This window comes from Oreochromis aureus, linkage group 22 (assembly GCF_013358895.1).
Source record: "Oreochromis aureus strain Israel breed Guangdong linkage group 22, ZZ_aureus, whole genome shotgun sequence".
NCBI classification, from domain to species: domain Eukaryota; kingdom Metazoa; phylum Chordata; class Actinopteri; order Cichliformes; family Cichlidae; genus Oreochromis; species Oreochromis aureus.
The window spans coordinates 27780220-27799084 of record NC_052962.1 but is presented as its reverse complement, the minus strand read 5'-3'; the positions used below and the strand labels follow the sequence as shown (position 1 = coordinate 27799084).

Genomic DNA, 18865 nt, shown 5'->3' with positions numbered 1-18865 from the left:
GCAAACCCAGATTGCGAGCATCCGCAGATCTTTTTACTGTAAAAGACCTGAGCTTCCTCTTTAGGTAAGCCAACAGGTGCTTTAATGCAGGGCTCCCACCTCACAGCTGTCAACCTGTGCCAGGTAAGGAGAAGACTAAAGGGCAGGATTTCTGGATGATGCTTAAAATATCCAGAAATGAATTTCAGTTTCAGTCTTTCTGAAAGTCACCCAAAGACAACGTTTACTGTTATCGGGATATTCGTCAGCAGGAGGTGTGTATGTGTGTGAATTAACACAATGTGCCTTTAAGATAAGCTTCAGGACACGGGCTGGTTGGTAGGAGGGGTTTTGAAACTCTCAAATCTTGAGCTTACTTTCGTTATCTGTCAATAAAAGTTGCCTTTCAGCTCATACATCACATGCAGCTGTGTTAGAGGCACGCAGAGAGACGGGTGAACATGTCAGGCACTCAGGCTAACTTTAAATACTCCGGCTGGGACTTCCTCTTCACTTGTGTGGGCCTGCCGCTGTACCTGGTTGACATAGGGCTGGATATATGGACCGCTGTGTCCTTCTATAAGGAAAAGGCCTACGCGTGCCTTGCTGTCCTGCTGGTTTTGCTCCTGGGCTCGTCACTGCTCACTCAGGCTTACAGCTGGCTTTGGTATAGCTATGACAAGTTTGAGAGGAAGTCGAAGGTTGAGCGCTGGCCTACCGAGAGGCTGCTGAAACTGCTGCATGTTTTCCAGCTGGGAATCTACTTCAGGTAGTATTAAATTAATAAAGTGTGTTTAAAGTGCCTGTAGTAATAGTGCAAGAACTCTATCAGGTTCGTGTATTAAACCACAAGAGTACAGATTTCATCATCTGTAGTGCTGTGGTTCTGCCAGTTTCATTTTATTTTTGAACTTTTATGTGAAAATCAGCATTCATAACTTCCCGAATTCCCGAATCATGTTTTAATTTTCTCTGTTTCACAAGATGAGCTACATTTTGTTTTCTTTCCTTCACTGTGTGTCGGGCAAACTGATTTTATTTGCTCACCTGCTTCCATAACAAGAATGCTTTCAGGAAAATTCAACTGGGCGTGTTTGACGTTTGGTTTTGCTTTACCTGGTTGTGACTCATGTTTATTATATTTTGGCTCTCAGGCACGCAGGAGTCCTGGAAAAGGCTGTAGAGAACTTCATGACAAAGCTCCCTGACGCAGAGGGTGTAGCTGTGTTTCTGAGCCATGATCTGAGCATGTTACGAATCGTAGAGACGTTTTCAGAGAGCGCCCCACAGCTCACGCTCATGCTCACCATCATTCTGCAGCAGGGCCATCTGGATCCTGTTACAGGTACAGTTTATTACTCGAGTTAAAGTCATGTGTGTTTTGGGCAGAAATGATAGTGACACCGTAAAATAAATTGTTAATGAAAAACTAAGTGGGGAGGCTCATTGCTACTTTAAAGTAAGATTAAAGTCTTCAGATTATTAAAGATCAGTTCACCCATATTCACTTCAACTAAGCCGAAGTATTTTTATGCTAGCAGTGTACTTTCTTAGACATAGAGTATGCACTTTTTGTACACAGTACTTGCAAAAGTATTGAGCCACAGATCTTTGATCTCAGTGCCACAGGTGTACAAAATAATTAAGGTAGCTAGCCACGCAGTCAAAAACAATTCTAAAAGAATGCTTTGTTCGAAAGAGCTCACTCAGTTCAAGTGTGTTGCTGTAACATGAAGCCATAGTTGAATAACCATTCAGTTTTGAAATGTCTCCCCTCCCAGATATTCCTTTATGAACTGTAAGTGAAACTACTCCAACCTCAAAGTGTTTAGGAACCTCAGCAACCTAGACAGGAAGTGGCAGACCACATAAAGTTACACAGCAGGGTCACCACGCGCTGAAACAGTTGCCGGCGCTTGGCTAAAAGATTTAAAAACAAAGCCATGTTTATTGTACTTACATGTTATTGTTTAAATTATTATTAATGATTAATTTCTGCCACATGCACAAACAACTGATAAGAGTGAGAGACCAAAACATCTGTTTGGCCTAGAATGATTAGCCAAATACAAACAAACAAATACAGAGACATGTTCACTGTAAAAAAAAAAATTGTTGCGAAAACGTAAAAACTCAAGGCAACCCACTGCATTTACGTTTTTAGGTTCTGATGGATAACTTATAATTTCAAGTTTAGGAGAAAAGTTGGTTCAAGTAATGTTTTTGTGTTTACAAGACTAATAACTGTGCTTTTTCTCAACTCATATTTTATTGTTCCACCAATGTAATTCCTAAAGTTTACACAACATATATTTTTTTTTTTGCCAATCAATTTCCTAAAGTCTAGAAAAGTATCCTTTATAGTTTTCATGAGGTGCTCCCTGTTGTATTAATGAATGTTTACACAATGTTGATTTTCAAATAACTTTATTGTGTTCAAACACAACTGCACCACTGACAATGTTTTGAGATCAGCCATTTTTAACATACTGACAACATTCAGCCACAAATAAAGTCCTTTTCCAAAAACAAAATGAAAGTTAAATTTGTGTAATAAATGTTACTCATCCAATTTTAAAGGTGTGGTATTGTCAGACAGAATATCAAACATATCTTGATTGATAGTCACTAACAAATAGATCAAACCATCAGATGGCAGGATGTGAACTCTTCTATCTGGTTTCCATATATGGAAACCAGATCGAAAAGGAAAGGAAAAGGACTTTATTTGTGGCTGAATGTTGTCAGTATGTTAAAAATGGCTGATCTCAAAACATTGTCAGTGGTGCAGTTGTGTTTGAACACAATAAAGTTATTTGAAAATCAACATTGTGTAAACATTCATTAATACAACAGGGAGCACCTCATGAAAACTATAAAGGATACTTTTTCTAGACTTTAGGAAATTGATTGGCAAAACAAAAAAATATATGTTGTGTAAACTTTAGGAATTACATTGGTGGAACAATAAAATATGAGTTGAGAAAAAGCACAGTTATTAGTCTTGTAAACACAAAAACATTACTTGAAGCAACTTTTCTCCTAAACTTGAAATTATAAGTTATCCATCAGAACCTAAAAACATAAATGCAGTGGGTTGCCTTGAGTTTTTACGTTTTCGCAACAATTTTTTTTTTTACAGTGTTCTTCTGTGCCACAAAATGCAGTTTTTTAAAACAAACTTTTAAAAAAAGTAATGTAATTTGTGTCCTTTGTAACTCCAGCTGCCGATCACATGCATATCTAAAAATGTCCTGTGCAGGAAAATCCCTAACCATTAAAAGGAACAATGCTTGAAGAGAAACCCAAGACAGGTCACTGCCTTCCACATGACCCTCACGGAATCAGCTGATTTCCTTGTATAAGAACTCTGGTATATTTGTTGAAGTCATGCAGAACTTGACCTTCATACCATAACAACTACGAATACTTGAGTTACAGGCTGGTGAAGTACATGTGAGTGGTTTTAAATTTGATATTGTTGATCTCTGACAACTCTTTAAATACAGGCGATATCCACATGAATTATTCAGCGCTGAAAAACATGTTTAAGCTCCAATCAATTTTACACCCACTTTAAGTGTCACAAACTGAAAGCAGAGGGTTTTTTTTTATACCCATCAGTCTAATGGCATAAACCAGTGTTTCAATCACAAACCTGGACCAGTTTAATATCTGGGATTCATGGGATCCTTGTTCTTTTTCCTGATCATTCAGTTGGGAAAACTTAACAAAGTGCTTTTTAGGTTATTTTTATGTGAGTGATGGTGCCTGATGCAAACAGTTGTACCATATCAAAGGTCTGATTTTTATCTGCATTTTGAAGCCAACATGTTCAAATGTGTTTTTTCAGGCCTAAAATTTTCATATGTGACTCTGTTGAAAACTGAGGCCTATGCTAGACTTTTGCACTTTTGCACAACATGAACCTAACATTTCTCTAAATATACCAAAGTAATGATACATTAAAAGTCTGCTGAGTCTGGCACCAGGTTTGCTTGTCTTTATGTGGAGTGGCACACTTCACAACATCTCTTTGCTTGTTCTGACGCTGCCTCTCGTTCTCCCTCAGTTCTAAAAGCCGTCGGCTCGGCCTCGGCTATCGCCTTCACTGTGACGACCTACCATCGCTCAATGCGCTCCTTCCTGCCTGCCAAAAAAACCCAGAACATAATCTCATCAGTCATCTGCTTCATCTGGAACTTGGTTCTCATCTCTTCTCGTCTCACTGCCCTCGCTCTTTTTGCCTCCGTGCTGCCCTGCTTCATCTTCGCCCACTTCATCTGCTCTTGGCTGGTTTTATTCTTCTTCGCTTGGAGATCCAAGACGGACTTCATGGAAAGTCCTGGTGGAGAATGGCTTTATCGAGCTACTGTTGGCCTCATTTGGTATTTTAATTGGTTTAATGTGGCTGAGGGGACGACGCGGTACAGGACTGCGCTCTATCACGGGTATATACTGACTGATATTTGCATCCTCTGTGCTGTGTGGTGCTGGAAGATGAGCACAGATCCTCCTGATTTTGTGATAGAGCCCATGCACGCTTTAATCACAGCTGCCTGTGTTATTGCAGTTTACGTCCTCGGTCTAATACTTAAAGTTATTTATTATAAAGTCTTCCATCCAAACCTTGACAAAGATGAGCTGAAAGGTGCCAGCACAGAGCAGCAACCTGAAGATGAGGTGGGATTTCGCGTGTTTGCAGCTGCAGCAAACATGGCAGACCACCCTCCATCCTCCCCATCAGCACACTGCAATAAAAGAATGAGGAAGCTGGCCGAGAACTTCTACTCCTGATGTGCACTTGACATCCACAGGACGACTAGACAGAGACCGAGTCATGCAGAATGTTTTAATCGAGATCACGTGGCTGTGTTTTGTAGCACTCTGACCTTTTGTCTGATTAGCCACAGATATAATGTCTCAAGGCATTACTCGTCTTAATGTGGAGATGAATTTGAATATGCACTTTCTGCTGTGCATTAAATCATTTCACTGTGTATCAAACCATTACAACATATCAGTCATTAAATTAAAGGGGAAATGAGAGGCTTTAATCTTCAAATCTGTATTAAATAATTGTTGTTTACACGTGAAGAGATCCTTTTTCACTGGATCATCTTTTCTAAAGAATGTAACAGGTTAAAATTATTGTCAGCAGTGACTGAGTCTGCCATCCCTCCTACCAGACAAGGTTTCTATGAATGTCCACGTAATCAGTCTCACTGTGCTTAGCACTGGATTAAGTTATTGCTACCATAAACTGAGCATGCGTGTCAACAAAAAATAGACATTTATAGCAATTTTTCCTCTTCACACAGTTAGCTGGTAGATGGCAGGTGTTTGACTGTGGGGTAACCTGCTGTATATGTCTTGTTGCCACATCAACGTGTGGCCATGCAATAAAAACAGTCCTTACCCATATGAGTAAAGGGGCTCTGTAGCTACATGATTAGTTTACCTTTGTTCCGGTTTTTCTTACTTCACTTTGATTTGTGTTTGTGGACATATAACATGTGCAGGGGAGGCTGACTCACTGCTGTGTGTGTGTGTGTGTGTGTGTACACTGAAAAGCTCTGGCCGAGGGTTGGAAGAGACAAAATCTGAATAAAAAGTGTGAACTGTGAGGTCCGTCATTCGTTGTCACCATGTGCAATGTACACTTTCCATGAATCTCACAGTGGAAAATTCCTGGACATTGAAGCCAAATGTTTATCACTTGAAGAATCAGACTCCTTTTAAACATTATATTTATACTAAATGTGTATGTAAATATGGTGTCTGTATATTTATGGCCTATATTTGTGACTGTGTTTCTTTTGTAGTTTATTCCTGTATGAATATTAAAAACTTGACTCAAAGTATTAAAAATGTATTTACATTGCTTTACAGAAACAGGGAAAAATCATAGGACTGTGGGGGAAAGATTGATTACCTCAGTTAAATAACCAGTGTTGATTATATTAGGTTCAGCTTTAAGGACCTCTGCATGTCTCCAAATAGCTTTGAATGTCTTTGAAATGAGAATAATACAAATAGAAAAAAAAAAAGTGGACAAATGCTTTAAAGACGGGGCATTTGAACATTTCCACTAAACTTTACATTTGTGAAAATGACATTGGTTGTATTTATGAGGTTTCTACACAACACTAAAGATTTAAATAATGTGCATTATGTTTTTGTTGTTGTTATTGTTTTGAACCATTTGAATGTAAATCTGACTGTAAACTCTGACATGAATCTTTTCTTCTTTTTACAAAAGATGTTAGTTGTGAGTTCAGCTCACATGTTGATTAAGTTTTAAATAACTTCTTTTTCTTCTATGATGTTTTGTGTCTTTATTTCCACATAAACTGATGAAGCAGTAGTGATGGACTCCCTCATAGATGAGGCCAGCAGGAGTCCCTGTGAACTGTGATGTTTGCAGATGACACTGTGATATGTAGTGAGAGTAGGGAGCAGGTGAGGTGGAGGCGTGCTCTGGAGAGAAGATACAGCTTCTCTCCAACTGTGACAACTTTGACATGAAGTCAGAGGTTCAGGACCAAACCACAGTAACTCCAGCAGTCTCGAGTCTGCTGCAATAAACCATCTACAGATTACATCATCGGTTTCATGTCTCCTTGTTGTAAAATATGCCTGTGTGTAGACTCATTTAAGAACTGGGAAAAAGTTGATGCATGAGTCATATCTCACTGACTTACAATAACAAAAGTTTTCTTTCATTTGTTGTAACTGAATTTATTTGCTTATTCTTGTGTGTAACAGAAATGCTGTTTTCCAGAGAAGCTGGTTATGTTTCGTAATCATTTGAGAGACTGATAACGTTGTAAAGAAAAATCCCTCGCTGAAACACGTTCCATGCAGTTTTCCCACACTTCTTACTACTTTCAGTATTACTTTGTCATTCATGTTTGTATGACAGAGGTCACACACACTGTGTGTAAAACAGCCACACGCCTGATGTTGCAACACAGACTTCAGAGCAGCTGACTGCTGTTTCTTATGGGCTCATCAGGACACACTGGATGTGGTACAGCTGTGACAACTTTGACATGAAGCCGGAGGTGAATTTATAGTGTTCAATAAATTCATTGCCTCCACCTGACACCTCAAAATCAACTTATTTTCTTTTGTAACATTAGCTATCAGGGACCTGTATGTAATGTGTGTCCAGTAGAGAAGTTAAGCCAGTATCACTGAGTCAGATCAAAAATGATCACAAGTGAATTATCCCCCCTGTTTCTGAAACATAGTTTTAATTCAGATGTGTCCCTCTGAGGGTGAACACAATCTCCAGCAGCTCTGAGCTAAGGAAACAACGTACATTAACATAATTATTATGTAACGATGTCATGTTATATTGAGCAGGCAGCTGACCACACTAAACTGTGACTGTCACCAGGTAACCTGGGAGTGTTTCCTCAACAGCAGTAAATGTGAAACAACTGATGGAGTGAACAGGATGTATGCAGGTTAACTCCAGATTGAGCTGAGCTGATCGGAGTCGTGGGGAAAGTGTCGGCTTGTGGCCCATGTTACAGAAAGACAGAGGTGTAAAACCAGGCAGAAGGCTTTTTATTAAAAGTTAAAATAATCAATAGTTGTCTGAAAATAATATTGCTATTAAGGCTATATACATTTCCAGGAGCTTGAGTGGGGAACTTTATTTTTCTTTGCCAAAGTCTTTAATCTTGAAAACTGCTTGACACACTGGAGGGCAGAAAAGACCATTCGGTGAAAATATCAATTCTGGGGATCTGAAATACGGAAAGTAGAATATCTAAACAACACATACAGAAAGACATTACTATGACATCCCCTTCAAATTGGTCTGCAGGGTGATTCTATGATATATTATATTCAGACACACTATTCTAATCTAATATAACATTCTTAGCACATTTATAGCAAATGAAACGAAACACAAAATCAAAGGTTTATTTTATTTTATTTTATTTTATTTTAGATTTTATTTAGTGGTTTGGTGCTGTTTCTTACATTAAAATGTCCTGTTGTAATTGGACATTTTCAGCTAAGAAACAGCACCAAACTCCAACAACACTTCCCTTATGGTGCTTTATATTGTAAGGTCAAGACCCTACAATAATGCACAAAAACTCCAACGCCCTAGAGCAAGCACTTTGGCGACAGTGGGAAGGAAAAACTCACTTTGAAAAGAAAGAAACCTTCGGCAGACCCAGGCTCTGGGATGGGGTGGCCATCTGCCTCGGCCAGTTGGTGATGAGGGAAGGAAGTTGGGAGAACAAGAGGGGTTATTTTGGGCACTCAAAAACAAACCCCTGGGGAGGGAGCCCGGACTGCCCAGTGATCTGCCTGATGCAGAAGTGTCCTTTAGAGACTTTTCCATCCAGGACAGCACCCCGTCCTCTACACTTGTCAACAAACGCATGGCCTGCCACGACACTAATTTTTACAAAGAGTCAATGTACAATGTTTCTAGTGGGTTTTCTTTTCTTTTTTTTTAAAGTCTGGGAGATCTGGATTTTCCCTCTAAATTGAAATTCGTTTTTGAAACGATGCAAAAATTGTTTCTGAGGTTTTAAATTACCTTTGTTGTTGTGTGTGTGTTTTATTTTATCTTGTTAGAGTTGCTGCTGGAACCTTTTTGAATGTAAATTTCACTGTAAGTTCTTCGTTCATAGTTTCTTTTCAAAAGCTGGTCAAGTGTTTTAAATCCATTAGCTTTGTTTCTCCTTTTTTCTTTTGTGTTGTAAAGCGAGTTCAGCTAACCTGCTGATTTGTCACAGACATGAATGTTTTAGATATTTCTCTGCATTTAGCTGCCAAATCTGTTTAGCTTGTTCAAATATGTCATGTGCCAAAATACTTTTACTTTAGCATCCATGCAGAGCTGAAAGCACATCCTTCTCTCAGCTTTTTGAGTAAACCTGCCTCCACATCATTTACATCATTTACAATATGTTGAAACTCTGTTCTGTAAACAAAGAGTTGTTAGTGTTTGGAGCCACTTTTTGGCATGCTGTCAGCTGGTATGAAAAGTTAAGGGGATTACTTCCTGTTAAACATTTACCTCATCTGTCCTGTGCAATTATTAAAGTAGTTCCTAAGTTAAGTCACTACTTTTTGTTTTTGTGTCTTTCTGCAAACCCAGATTGCGAGCATCCGCAGATCTTTTTACTGTAAGTCATTGGCTTACAGTAAAAAGATCTGGGTTTTCTCTTTTGGTAAACCAGTGGGTGCTTTAATGCAGGCTTCCCACCTCACAGCTGTCAACCTGTGCCAGGTAAGGAGAAGACTAAAGGGCAGGATTTCTGGATGATGCTTAAAATATCCAGAAAAGAATTTCAGTTTCAGTCTTTCTGAAAGTCACCCAAAGACAACGTTTACTGTTATCGGGATATTCGCCAGCAGGAGTTGTGTATGTGTGTGAATTAACACAATGTGCCTTTAAGATAAGCTTCAGGACACGGGCTGGTTGGTAGGAAGGGTTTTGAAACTCTCAAATCTTGAGCTTACTTTCGTTATCTGTCAATAAAAGTTGCCTTTCAGCTCATGCATCACATGCAGCTGTGTTAGAGGCACGCAGAGAGACGGGTGAACATGTCAGGCACTCAGGCTAACTTTAAATACTCCGGCTGGGACTTCCTCTTCACTTGTGTGGGCCTGCCGCTGTACCTGGTTGACATAGGGCTGGATATATGGACCGCTGTTTCCTTCTACAAGGAAAAGGCCTACGTGTGCCTTGCTGTCCTGCTGGTTTTGCTCCTGGGCTCGTCACTGCTCACTCAGGCTTACAGCTGGCTTTGGTATAGCTATGAGAAGTTTAGGATGAAGACAAAGGTCGAGGGCTGGCCTACCAAGAGGCTGCTCAAACTGCTGCATGTTTTCCAGCTGGGAATCTACTTCAGGTAGTATTAAATTAATAAAGTGTGTTTAAAGTGCCTGTAGTAATAATGCGAGAACTCTATCAGGTTCATGCATTAAACCACAAGAGTACAGATTTCATCATCTGTAGTGCTGTGGTTCTGCCAGTTTCATTTTATCTTATTTTTGAACTTTTATGTGTAAATCAGCATTTATAACTTCCCGAATTCCCGAGTCATGTTTTAATTTTCTGTTTCACAAGATGAGCTACATTTTGTTTTCTTTCCTTCACTGTGTGTCGGGCAAACTGATTTTATCTGCTCACCTGCTTCCATAACAAGAATGCTTTCAGGAAAATTCAACTGGGCGTGTTTGACATTTGGATTTGCTTTACCTGCTTGTGACTCATTTATTATATTTTGGCTCCCAGGCACGCAGGAGTCCTGGAAAAGGCTGTAGAGAGCTTCCACACAAAGCTCCGTGACCCTGAGGGTGTAGCTGTGTTTCTGAGCCACGATCTGAGCATGCTACGAATCGTAGAGACGTTTTCAGAGAGCGCCCCGCAGCTCACGCTCATGCTCACCATCATTCTGCAGCAGGGCCATCTGGATCCTGTTACAGGTACAGTTTATTACTCGAGTTAAAGTCATGTGTGTTTTGGGCAGAAATGATAGTGACACCGTAAAATAAATTGTTAATGAAAAACTAAGTGGGGAGGCTCATTGCTACTTTAAAGTAAGATTAAAGTCTTCAGATTATTAAAGATCAGTTCACCCATATTCACTTCAACTAAGCTGAAGTATTTTTATGCTAGCAGTGTACTTTCTTAGACATAGAGTATGCACTTTTTGTACACAGTACTTGCAAAAGTATTCAGCCACAGATCTTTGATCTCAGTGCCACAGGTGTACAAAATAATTAAGGTAGCTAGCCACGCAGTCAAAAACATTTTTAAAAGAAGGCTTTGTTCTAAAGAGCTCACTCAGTTAAAGTGTGTTGCTGTAATATGAAGCCATACTTCAGTAACCATTCAGTTTGTGAAATGTCTCCCCTCCTAGATATTCCTTTATCAGCTGTAAGTGAAATTACTCCAACCTCAGTGTTTATGAACCTCAGCAACTTGGCCAGGAAGTGGCAGACCACATAAAGTTACACAGCAGGGTCACCACGCGCTGAAACATTTGCCGGCGCTTGGCTAAAAGATTAAAAGACAAAGCCATGTTTATTGTTTAAAGTATTATTCCTGATTAATTTCTGCCACATGCACAAACAACTGATAAGAGTGAGAGACCAAAACATCTGTTTGGCCTAGAACGATTAGCCAAATACAAACAAATACAGACACATGTTATTCTTTGGCACAGTTAAAAAAAAAAAAAAAACTTTAAAAAAAAATAATGTAATTTGTGTCCTTTAACTCCAGCTACCGATCACATGCATATCAAAAAATTTCTTGTGCAGGAAAATCCCTAACCATTAAAAGGAACAATGCTTGAAGAGGAACCTAAGACAGGTCACTGCCTTCCACATGACCCTCATGGAATCAGCTGATTTCCTTGTATAAGAACTCTGGTATATTTGTTGAAGTCATGCAAAACTTTACCTTCATACTACGAATGCTTTGAGTTACAGGCTGGTGAAGTACATGGGAGTGGTTTTAAATGTGCTGTTGTTGATCTTCGATAACTCCTTGAATACAGGCGATATCCACATGAATTATTCAGCGCTGAAAAACATGTTTGAGCTCAAATCAATTTTACACCCACTTCTAATGTTACAAATTGAAAGCAGATTTTTTTTTTTTTTTTAATAACCACTAGTCTAATGACATAAACCAGTGTTTCAATCACAAACCTGGACCAGTTTAATATCTGGGATTCATGGGATCCTTGTTCTTTTTCCTGATCTTTCAGTTGGGAAAACTTAACAAAGTGCTTTTTAGGTTATTTTTATGTGAGTGATGGTGCCTGATGCAAACAGTTGTACCATATCAAAGGTCTGATTTTTATCTGCATTTTGAAGCCAACATGTTCAAATGTGTTTTTTCAGGCCTAAAATTTTCATATGTGACTCTGTTGAAAACTGAGGCCTATGCTAGACTTTTGCACTTTTGCACAACCTGAACCTAAAATTTCACTAAATATACCAAAGTTATGATACATTAAAAGTCTGCTGAGTCTGGGACCAGATTTGCTTGTCTTTATGTGGAGTGGCACACTTCACAACATCTCTTTGCTTGTTCTGACGCTGCCTCTCGTTCTCCCTCAGTTCTAAAAGCCGTCGGCTCGGCCTCGGCTATCGCCTTCACTGTGACGACCTACCATCGCTCGCTGCGCTCCTTCCTGCCTGCCAAAGAAAACCAGAAGATATCCTCATCAGTCATCTACTTGATCTGGAACTTGGTTCTCATCTCTTCTCGTCTCACTGCCCTCGCTCTTTTTGCCTCCGTGCTGCCCTGCTTCATCTTCACCCACTTCATCTGCTCTTGGCTGGTTTTATTCTTCTTCGCTTGGCGATCCAAGACGGACTTCATGGATAGTTCTTGTGGAGAATGGCTTTATCGAGCCACTGTTGGCCTCATTTGGTATTTTAACTGGTTTAGTGTGGCCAAGGGGACGACGCGGTACAGGACTGCGCTCTATCACGGGTACATACTGACTGATATTTGCATCCTCTGTGCTGTGTGGTGCTGGAAGATGAGCACAGATCCTCCTGATTTTGTGATAGAGCCCATGCACGCTTTAATCACAGCTGCCTGTGTTATTGCAGTTTACGTCCTCGGTCTAATACTTAAAGTTATTTATTATAAAGTCTTCCATCCAAACCCTGACAAAGATGAGCTGAAAGGTGCCAGCACAGAGCAGCAACCTGAAGGTGAAGTGGGACTTTATATGTTTGCAGCCGCAGCAAACATGGCAGCTCATCATCCGCCCGCGCCATCAGCACACTGCAATAAAAGAATGAGGAAGCTGGCCGAGAACTTCTACTCCTGATGTGCACTTGACATCCACAGGACGACTAGAAAGAGACCGAGTCATGCAGAATGTTTTATAGAGATCACGTGGCTGTGTTTTCTAGGACTCTGAGCTTTTGTCTGATTTAGCCACAGATATGTTTGAAGGCATTACTCGTCTTAATGTGGAGATGAATTTGAATATGCACTTTCTGCTGTGCATTAAATCATCTCACTGTGTATCAAACCATTACAACATATCAGTCCTTAAATTAAAGGGGAAATGAGAGGCTTTAATTATCAAATCTGTATTAAATAATTGTTGTTTACATGTGAAGAGATCCTTTTTCAAAGCCTATTTCACTGGATTATCTTTTCTAAAGAATGTAACAGGTTAAAATGATTGTCAGCAGTGACTGAGTCTGCCATCCCTCCTACCAGACAAGGTTTCTATGAATGTCCACGTAATCAGTCTCACTGTGCTTAGCACTGGATTAAGTTGCTGCTACCATAAACTGAGCATGCGTGCCAACAAAAAACAAAACAAAACAGACATTTATAGCAATTTTTCCTCTTCACACAGTTAGCTGGTAGATGGCAGGTGTTTGACTGTGGGGTAACCTGCTGTATATGTCTTGTTGTCACATCAACATGTGGACATGCAATGAAAATATCCCCATATGAGTAAAGGGGCTCTGTAGGTTCATGATTGGTGTGTTTGCTCTGGTTTTTCTTACTTCTTACAGGGGAGGCTGACACAGCGGAGCTCAATCAGTTCATCACGCCTCCACTGCTGTGTGTGTGTGTGTGTGTGTGTACACTGAAAAGCTCTGTCCGAGGGTTGGAACAGACAAAAACTGAATATAAAGTGTAGTAAAGTGTGAACTGTGAGGTCCGTCATTCGTTGTCACCATGTGCAATGTACACTTTCCATGAATCTCACAGTGGAAAATTCCTGGACATTGAAGCCAAATGTTTATCACTTGAAGAATCAGACTCCTTTTAAACATTATGTTTATACTAAATGTGTATGTAAATATGGTGTCTGTATATTTATGGCCTATATTTGTGACTGTGTTTCTTTTGTAGTTTATTCCTGTATGAATATTTAAAAACTTGACTCAAAGTATTAAAAATGTATTTACATTGCTTTACAGAAAAAGAGAAAAATCATAGGACTGTGGGGGAAAGCTTGATTACCTCAGTTAAATAACCAGTGTTGATTATATTAGGTTCAGCTTTAAGGACCTCTGCATGTCTCCAAATAGCTTTGAATGTGTTTGAAATGAGAATAATACAAATAGGGGAAAAAAAGTGGATAAATGCTTTTAAGTCGCAGCATTTGAACATTTCCACTAAACTTTACATTTGTGAAAATGACATTGGTTGTATTTATGAGGTTTCTACACAACACTTAAGCTTTAAATAATGTGCATTATGTTTTTTGTTGTTGTTATTGTTTTGAACCATTCAAATGCAAATCTAAACTCTAACATGAATCTTTTCTCCTTTTTACAAAAGATGTTAGTTGTGAGTTCAGCTCACATGTTGATTAATCACAGAAATGAATATTTTAGACATCAAATCTCTGTTTGTTGAAAACTTTTTCATCTCTTCTGTGTAATTATTGAAGTATTAAATCACTTTTTCTTCTATGATGTTTTGTGTCTTTATTTCCACATAAACTGATGAAGTAGTAGTGATGGACTGCCTCATAGATGAGGCCAGCAGGAGTCCCTGTGAACTGTGATGTTTGCAGATGACACTGTGATATGTAGTGAGAGTAGGGAGCAGGTGAGGTGGAGGCGTGCTCTGGAGAGAAGATACAGCTTCTCTCCAACTATGAAAACTTTGACATGAAGTCAGAGGTTCAGGACCAAACCACAGTAACTCCAGCAGTCTCGAGTCTGCTGCAATAAACCATCTACAGATTACATCATCGGTTTCATGTCTCCTTGTTGTAAAATATGCCTGTGTGTAGACTCATTTAAGAACTGGGAAAATGTTGATGCATGAGTCATATCTCACTGACTTACAATAACAAAGGTTTTCTTTCATTTGTTGTAACTGAATTTATTTGCTTCTTCTTGTGTGTAACAGAAATGCTGTTTTCCAGAGAAGCTGGTTATGTTTCGTAATCGTTTGGCTCTCAGGTGTATCCAGATTCTAGATTCCTGAACCATGATCTCAGCATGTTATGGATGTTTGTGGCTTCTTCAGAGTGCTCCATGGCTTATGCTCATGTGCATGCTCACCATTTTTCCTCAGCTGGATCCTGTGACAAGAGTTTATTACTCAAGCTAGGTCATGCATGTGATGAAATCTTGGATGCAGTACTACTACTACTATGACTCTAATAACAATAATAATAATAATCATAATCATAATAATAACTTGGGTTTAGAGCCCTCATAAATATAAATATAAATACTGAATTAGAGGAGATGAGCATGTGAATTTATACTCCATCAGTATCAGAACAGAGAAACAACCAGAAGATGAGGTGGACTTCTGCATGTCTGAATGTACAATATACGTTGTACACTACATCTGCACTGTCTGCTTTGGAGAAACATGACTGTATGAAATTGATATTTAAGGGCTGTGAGGAAAGCCTTCTTTAAAAAATATTTTAATGGATCTCTACCATGTTAAATGTTAATGAGAATTGGATTAGAAAAAGGCCAGGAGACCAGGAGAAAGCCTCTTCTCTCTATCTCTATGTATTTGCACAGCAGCATGTCTACAACAGAATGGCTGAAAAAGAAAAGAATCATGGTGTTTTAAGGGGTGTAGAAGAGTGGGTCAAAGTTCCTTCACAATGATGTGAGAGACTGATAACATTGTAAAGAAAAATCCATGTAGTTTTCCCACACTTATTACTACTTTCAGTATTGCTTTGTCATTCATGTTTGTGTCACAGAGGTCACACACACTGTGTGTAAAACAGCCACACGCCTGACGTTGCAACACAGACTTCAGAGCAGCTGACTGCTGTTTCTTATGGGCTCATCACGACTCACTCAGGTTAACAGCTGGATGTGGTACAGCTGTGACAACTTTGATATGAAACCGGAGGTGAATTTACAGTGGTTAATAAATTCATTGCCTCCACCTGACACCTCAAAATCAACTTATTTCTTTTTGGAACATTAGCTATGTCTGTATCTTCAAACTATATATATGAGAATTCCCATCTCACCTCTTAGCTGTTCCTAGGACCGTGCTCTTCTAGGCTGAGATCTCTGATGTTGTTCCTGGGATCTGCTGGAGCCACTTATGAAGCTTGGGGGTCACTGCACCCAGCACTCCGATTACCACTGGGACCACTCCTACCTTCACCCTCCAGATCCTCTCCAGCTCTTCTCTGAGCCCTTGGTACTTCTCCAACTTCTGTTCCTTCTTCCTGCTGTTGCTGTCATTCAGTATCGCTACATCTATCACTTTGACCATCTTTCTCTGCTTGTCTGTGACTCCTGTTGGTTAGCCATGACCATTTTGTTGGTACTCCCTGGCCCTTAGCCATACCTCAGCACAGATGTTTCTGTATACTATACCGTATTGCCTGTTGTATTGTGTGCTAGAGGTTAGGGCTGGGCTATTTGAGGAAAATCTCATGTCAGAACATTTTTTTTGTGATTTGCGATTGTTAAATAACCTAAAAAAACCCTCCAAGTGTTATTTTCAACTATATAGTGGCTAAAACCATCGAGTATATTCAACGTATCACCCACCCCTACTAGAAATACTTGAAAATATCTTCAAATACAGGAAGCTATAATATATTCAGAGAGAGAACAACCTGTTAGATCTTACTTGTTGTCTTCTTCATCGCTTACTTGGTGCTCCCTGGCTCTACTTTCTCCTCCTCTTCCTCACACACTGCTGAGTTTATCCTGGTGCGTCAGAGGTGGGAAGCCTGAAGAATGAACAATAAATAGATCTTTGATAAGGATAAAAGGTTTTGTTGTTGTTATTGTTGTTAGGTTATTTGAATTTTGTGGGGTGGTGGTAAAAACAGCTCTGGTCCTTTAATTAAGAAGTGTTAGCAAACATAGGTGTGATGGACGGAGCAGTAAAGCACAGTCAGGCACAGGTCAAAGTCCAAAAACGGGTTTATTTCACCCAAAAAACGAAGTTAAATTATACAAAAATGAAAATCTTTAGCCCATATAAGAGGTCAAAGTAACAGAACTCTACTCAAAACTGGCAACAAAACAACACTAACTGAAACAAAGTGACCAAAATGAGACAAAGGGGAAACATAAAAAGTTGCTGACCAGCCAACAAAGACACAAAAAAGGGCAGAACACACAAAAACTAACATTAACACAGCAAATGATCCAGAGTTATGTTATGACCTAGTTTGCAGGTCTCCATATATTCTCACTCCACCTCTTTTCAACCTCATCAACCAAGGGACTGGAAGAATTGCCACCGAGGTAACTCAGAAAACAAAGAAAGACTAAATGAGGATGGGAAGAACATACACAGAAACCACATCCTCAAGTAGGAACAATAAATTGACCTCCCCATAGGGAGGTCTATTCTATTCTATTCTATTCTATTCTATTCTATTCTATTCTATTCTATTCTATTCTACATCAGGGACCTGTATGTAATGTGTGTCCAGTAGAGAAGTTAAGCCAGTATCACTGAGTCAGATCAAAAATGATCACAAGTGAATTATCCCCCCTGTTCCTGAAACTTAGTTTTAATTCAGATGTGTCCCTCTGAGGGTGAACACAATCTCCAGCAGCTCTGAGCTAAGGAAACAACGTACATTAACATAATTATTATGTAACGATGTCATGTTATATTGAGCAGGCAGCTGACCACACTAAACTGTGACTGTCACCAGGTAACCTGGGAGTGTTTCCTCAACAGCAGTAAATGTGAAACAACTGATGGAGTGAACAGGATGTATGCAGGTTAACTCCAGATTGAGCTGAGCTGATCGGAGTCGTGGGGAAAGTGTCGGCTTGTGGCCCATGTTACAGAAAGACAGAGGTGTAAAACCAGGCAGAAGGCTTTTTATTAAAAGTTAAAATAATCAATAGTTGTCTGAAAATAATATTGCTATTAAGGCTATATACATTTCCAGGAGCTTGAGTGGGGAACTTTTTTTTTCTTTGCCAAGGTGTTTAATCTTGAAAACTGCTTGACACACTGGAGGGCAGAAAAAACCATTCGGTGAAAATATCAATTCTGGGGATCTGAAATACGGAAAGTAGAATATCTAAACAAATGTAACCAGCTAACCTCAAACACCGGTTATACTTTATGTATCTCTGGTGTTTTTCACCACTGGTTTGTACACACATACAGAAAGACATTACTATGACATCCACTTCAAATTGGTCTGCAGTGTGATTCTATGATATATTATATTCAGACACACTATTCTAATCTAATATAACATTGTTAGCACATTTATAGCAAATGAAACGAAACACAAAATCAAAGGTTTATTTTATTTCTGATTTTATTTAGTGCTTTGGTGCTGTTTCTTACATTAAAATGTCCTGTTGTAATTGGACATTTTGATTTAAGAAACAGCACCAAACTCCAACAACACTTCCCTCATGGTGCTTTATATTGTAAGGTCAAGACCCTACAATAATGCACAAAAACTCCAACGCCCTAGAGCAAGCACTTTGGCGACAGTGGGAAGGAAAAACTCTCTTTTAAAAGAGAGAAACCTTCGGCAGACCCAGGCTCTGGGATGGGGTGGCCATCTGCCTCGGCCAGTTGGTGATGAGGGAAGGAAGTTGGGAGAGGGGTTATTTTGGGCACTCAAAAACAAAAAAATTCCCTTTCCAGAAGCCAGAGGGGGCTGCAGTGGCGTGCCCGTGGGCTCTGCCGGCAGCCAGCTGTGCCACAGTGAACCGAGCCGCAGGCCCAGATGCCGGAGGCCTGAGGGCCCCCCACACCCCGGAAGAGGCCCGACCGAGCCGCAGCCCCAGAGGCCGGAGGCACAGACAAACAGTCACACACAGACACAAATGTGCATTACCACCCTCATGCACACTTTTACAAATACACAGCACTCACCCAATGTAAATACAGATAGAAATGGACATT

The 18865-nt window shown here is 39.7% G+C and overlaps 2 protein-coding genes across 3 annotated transcripts; both read left to right on the top strand.

Moving 5' to 3' along the window:
- The first annotated feature begins 84 nt into the window (after positions 1 to 84).
- LOC116318875 (XK-related protein 8-like) lies at positions 85 to 14085 on the top strand. Of its 2 annotated transcripts, XR_005609856.1 has the most exons (4): positions 85 to 748; positions 1134 to 1324; positions 4052 to 5607; positions 13674 to 14085. XR_005609856.1 is itself a non-coding variant. In XM_031738032.2 (3 exons), the coding sequence occupies exons 1-3, from the start codon at positions 441 to 443 to the stop codon at positions 4774 to 4776; spliced, it is 1224 nt and encodes a 407-aa protein (XP_031593892.2). In that variant the 5' UTR covers positions 85 to 440; the 3' UTR covers positions 4777 to 6640. The 2 variants fall into 2 exon arrangements, 1 of the variants encoding a protein (XP_031593892.2); XM_031738032.2 differs by lacking the exon at positions 13674 to 14085 and having other exon boundaries at positions 4052 to 6640.
- Positions 9565 to 13666, top strand: LOC116318874 (XK-related protein 8-like). The gene is made up of 3 exons (XM_031738031.2): positions 9565 to 9872; positions 10259 to 10449; positions 12097 to 13666. Exons 1-3 carry the CDS (start codon positions 9565 to 9567, stop codon positions 12819 to 12821), a joined length of 1224 nt encoding a protein of 407 aa, XP_031593891.2. The 3' UTR covers positions 12822 to 13666.
- Positions 14086 to 18865: the final 4780 nt, after the last annotated feature.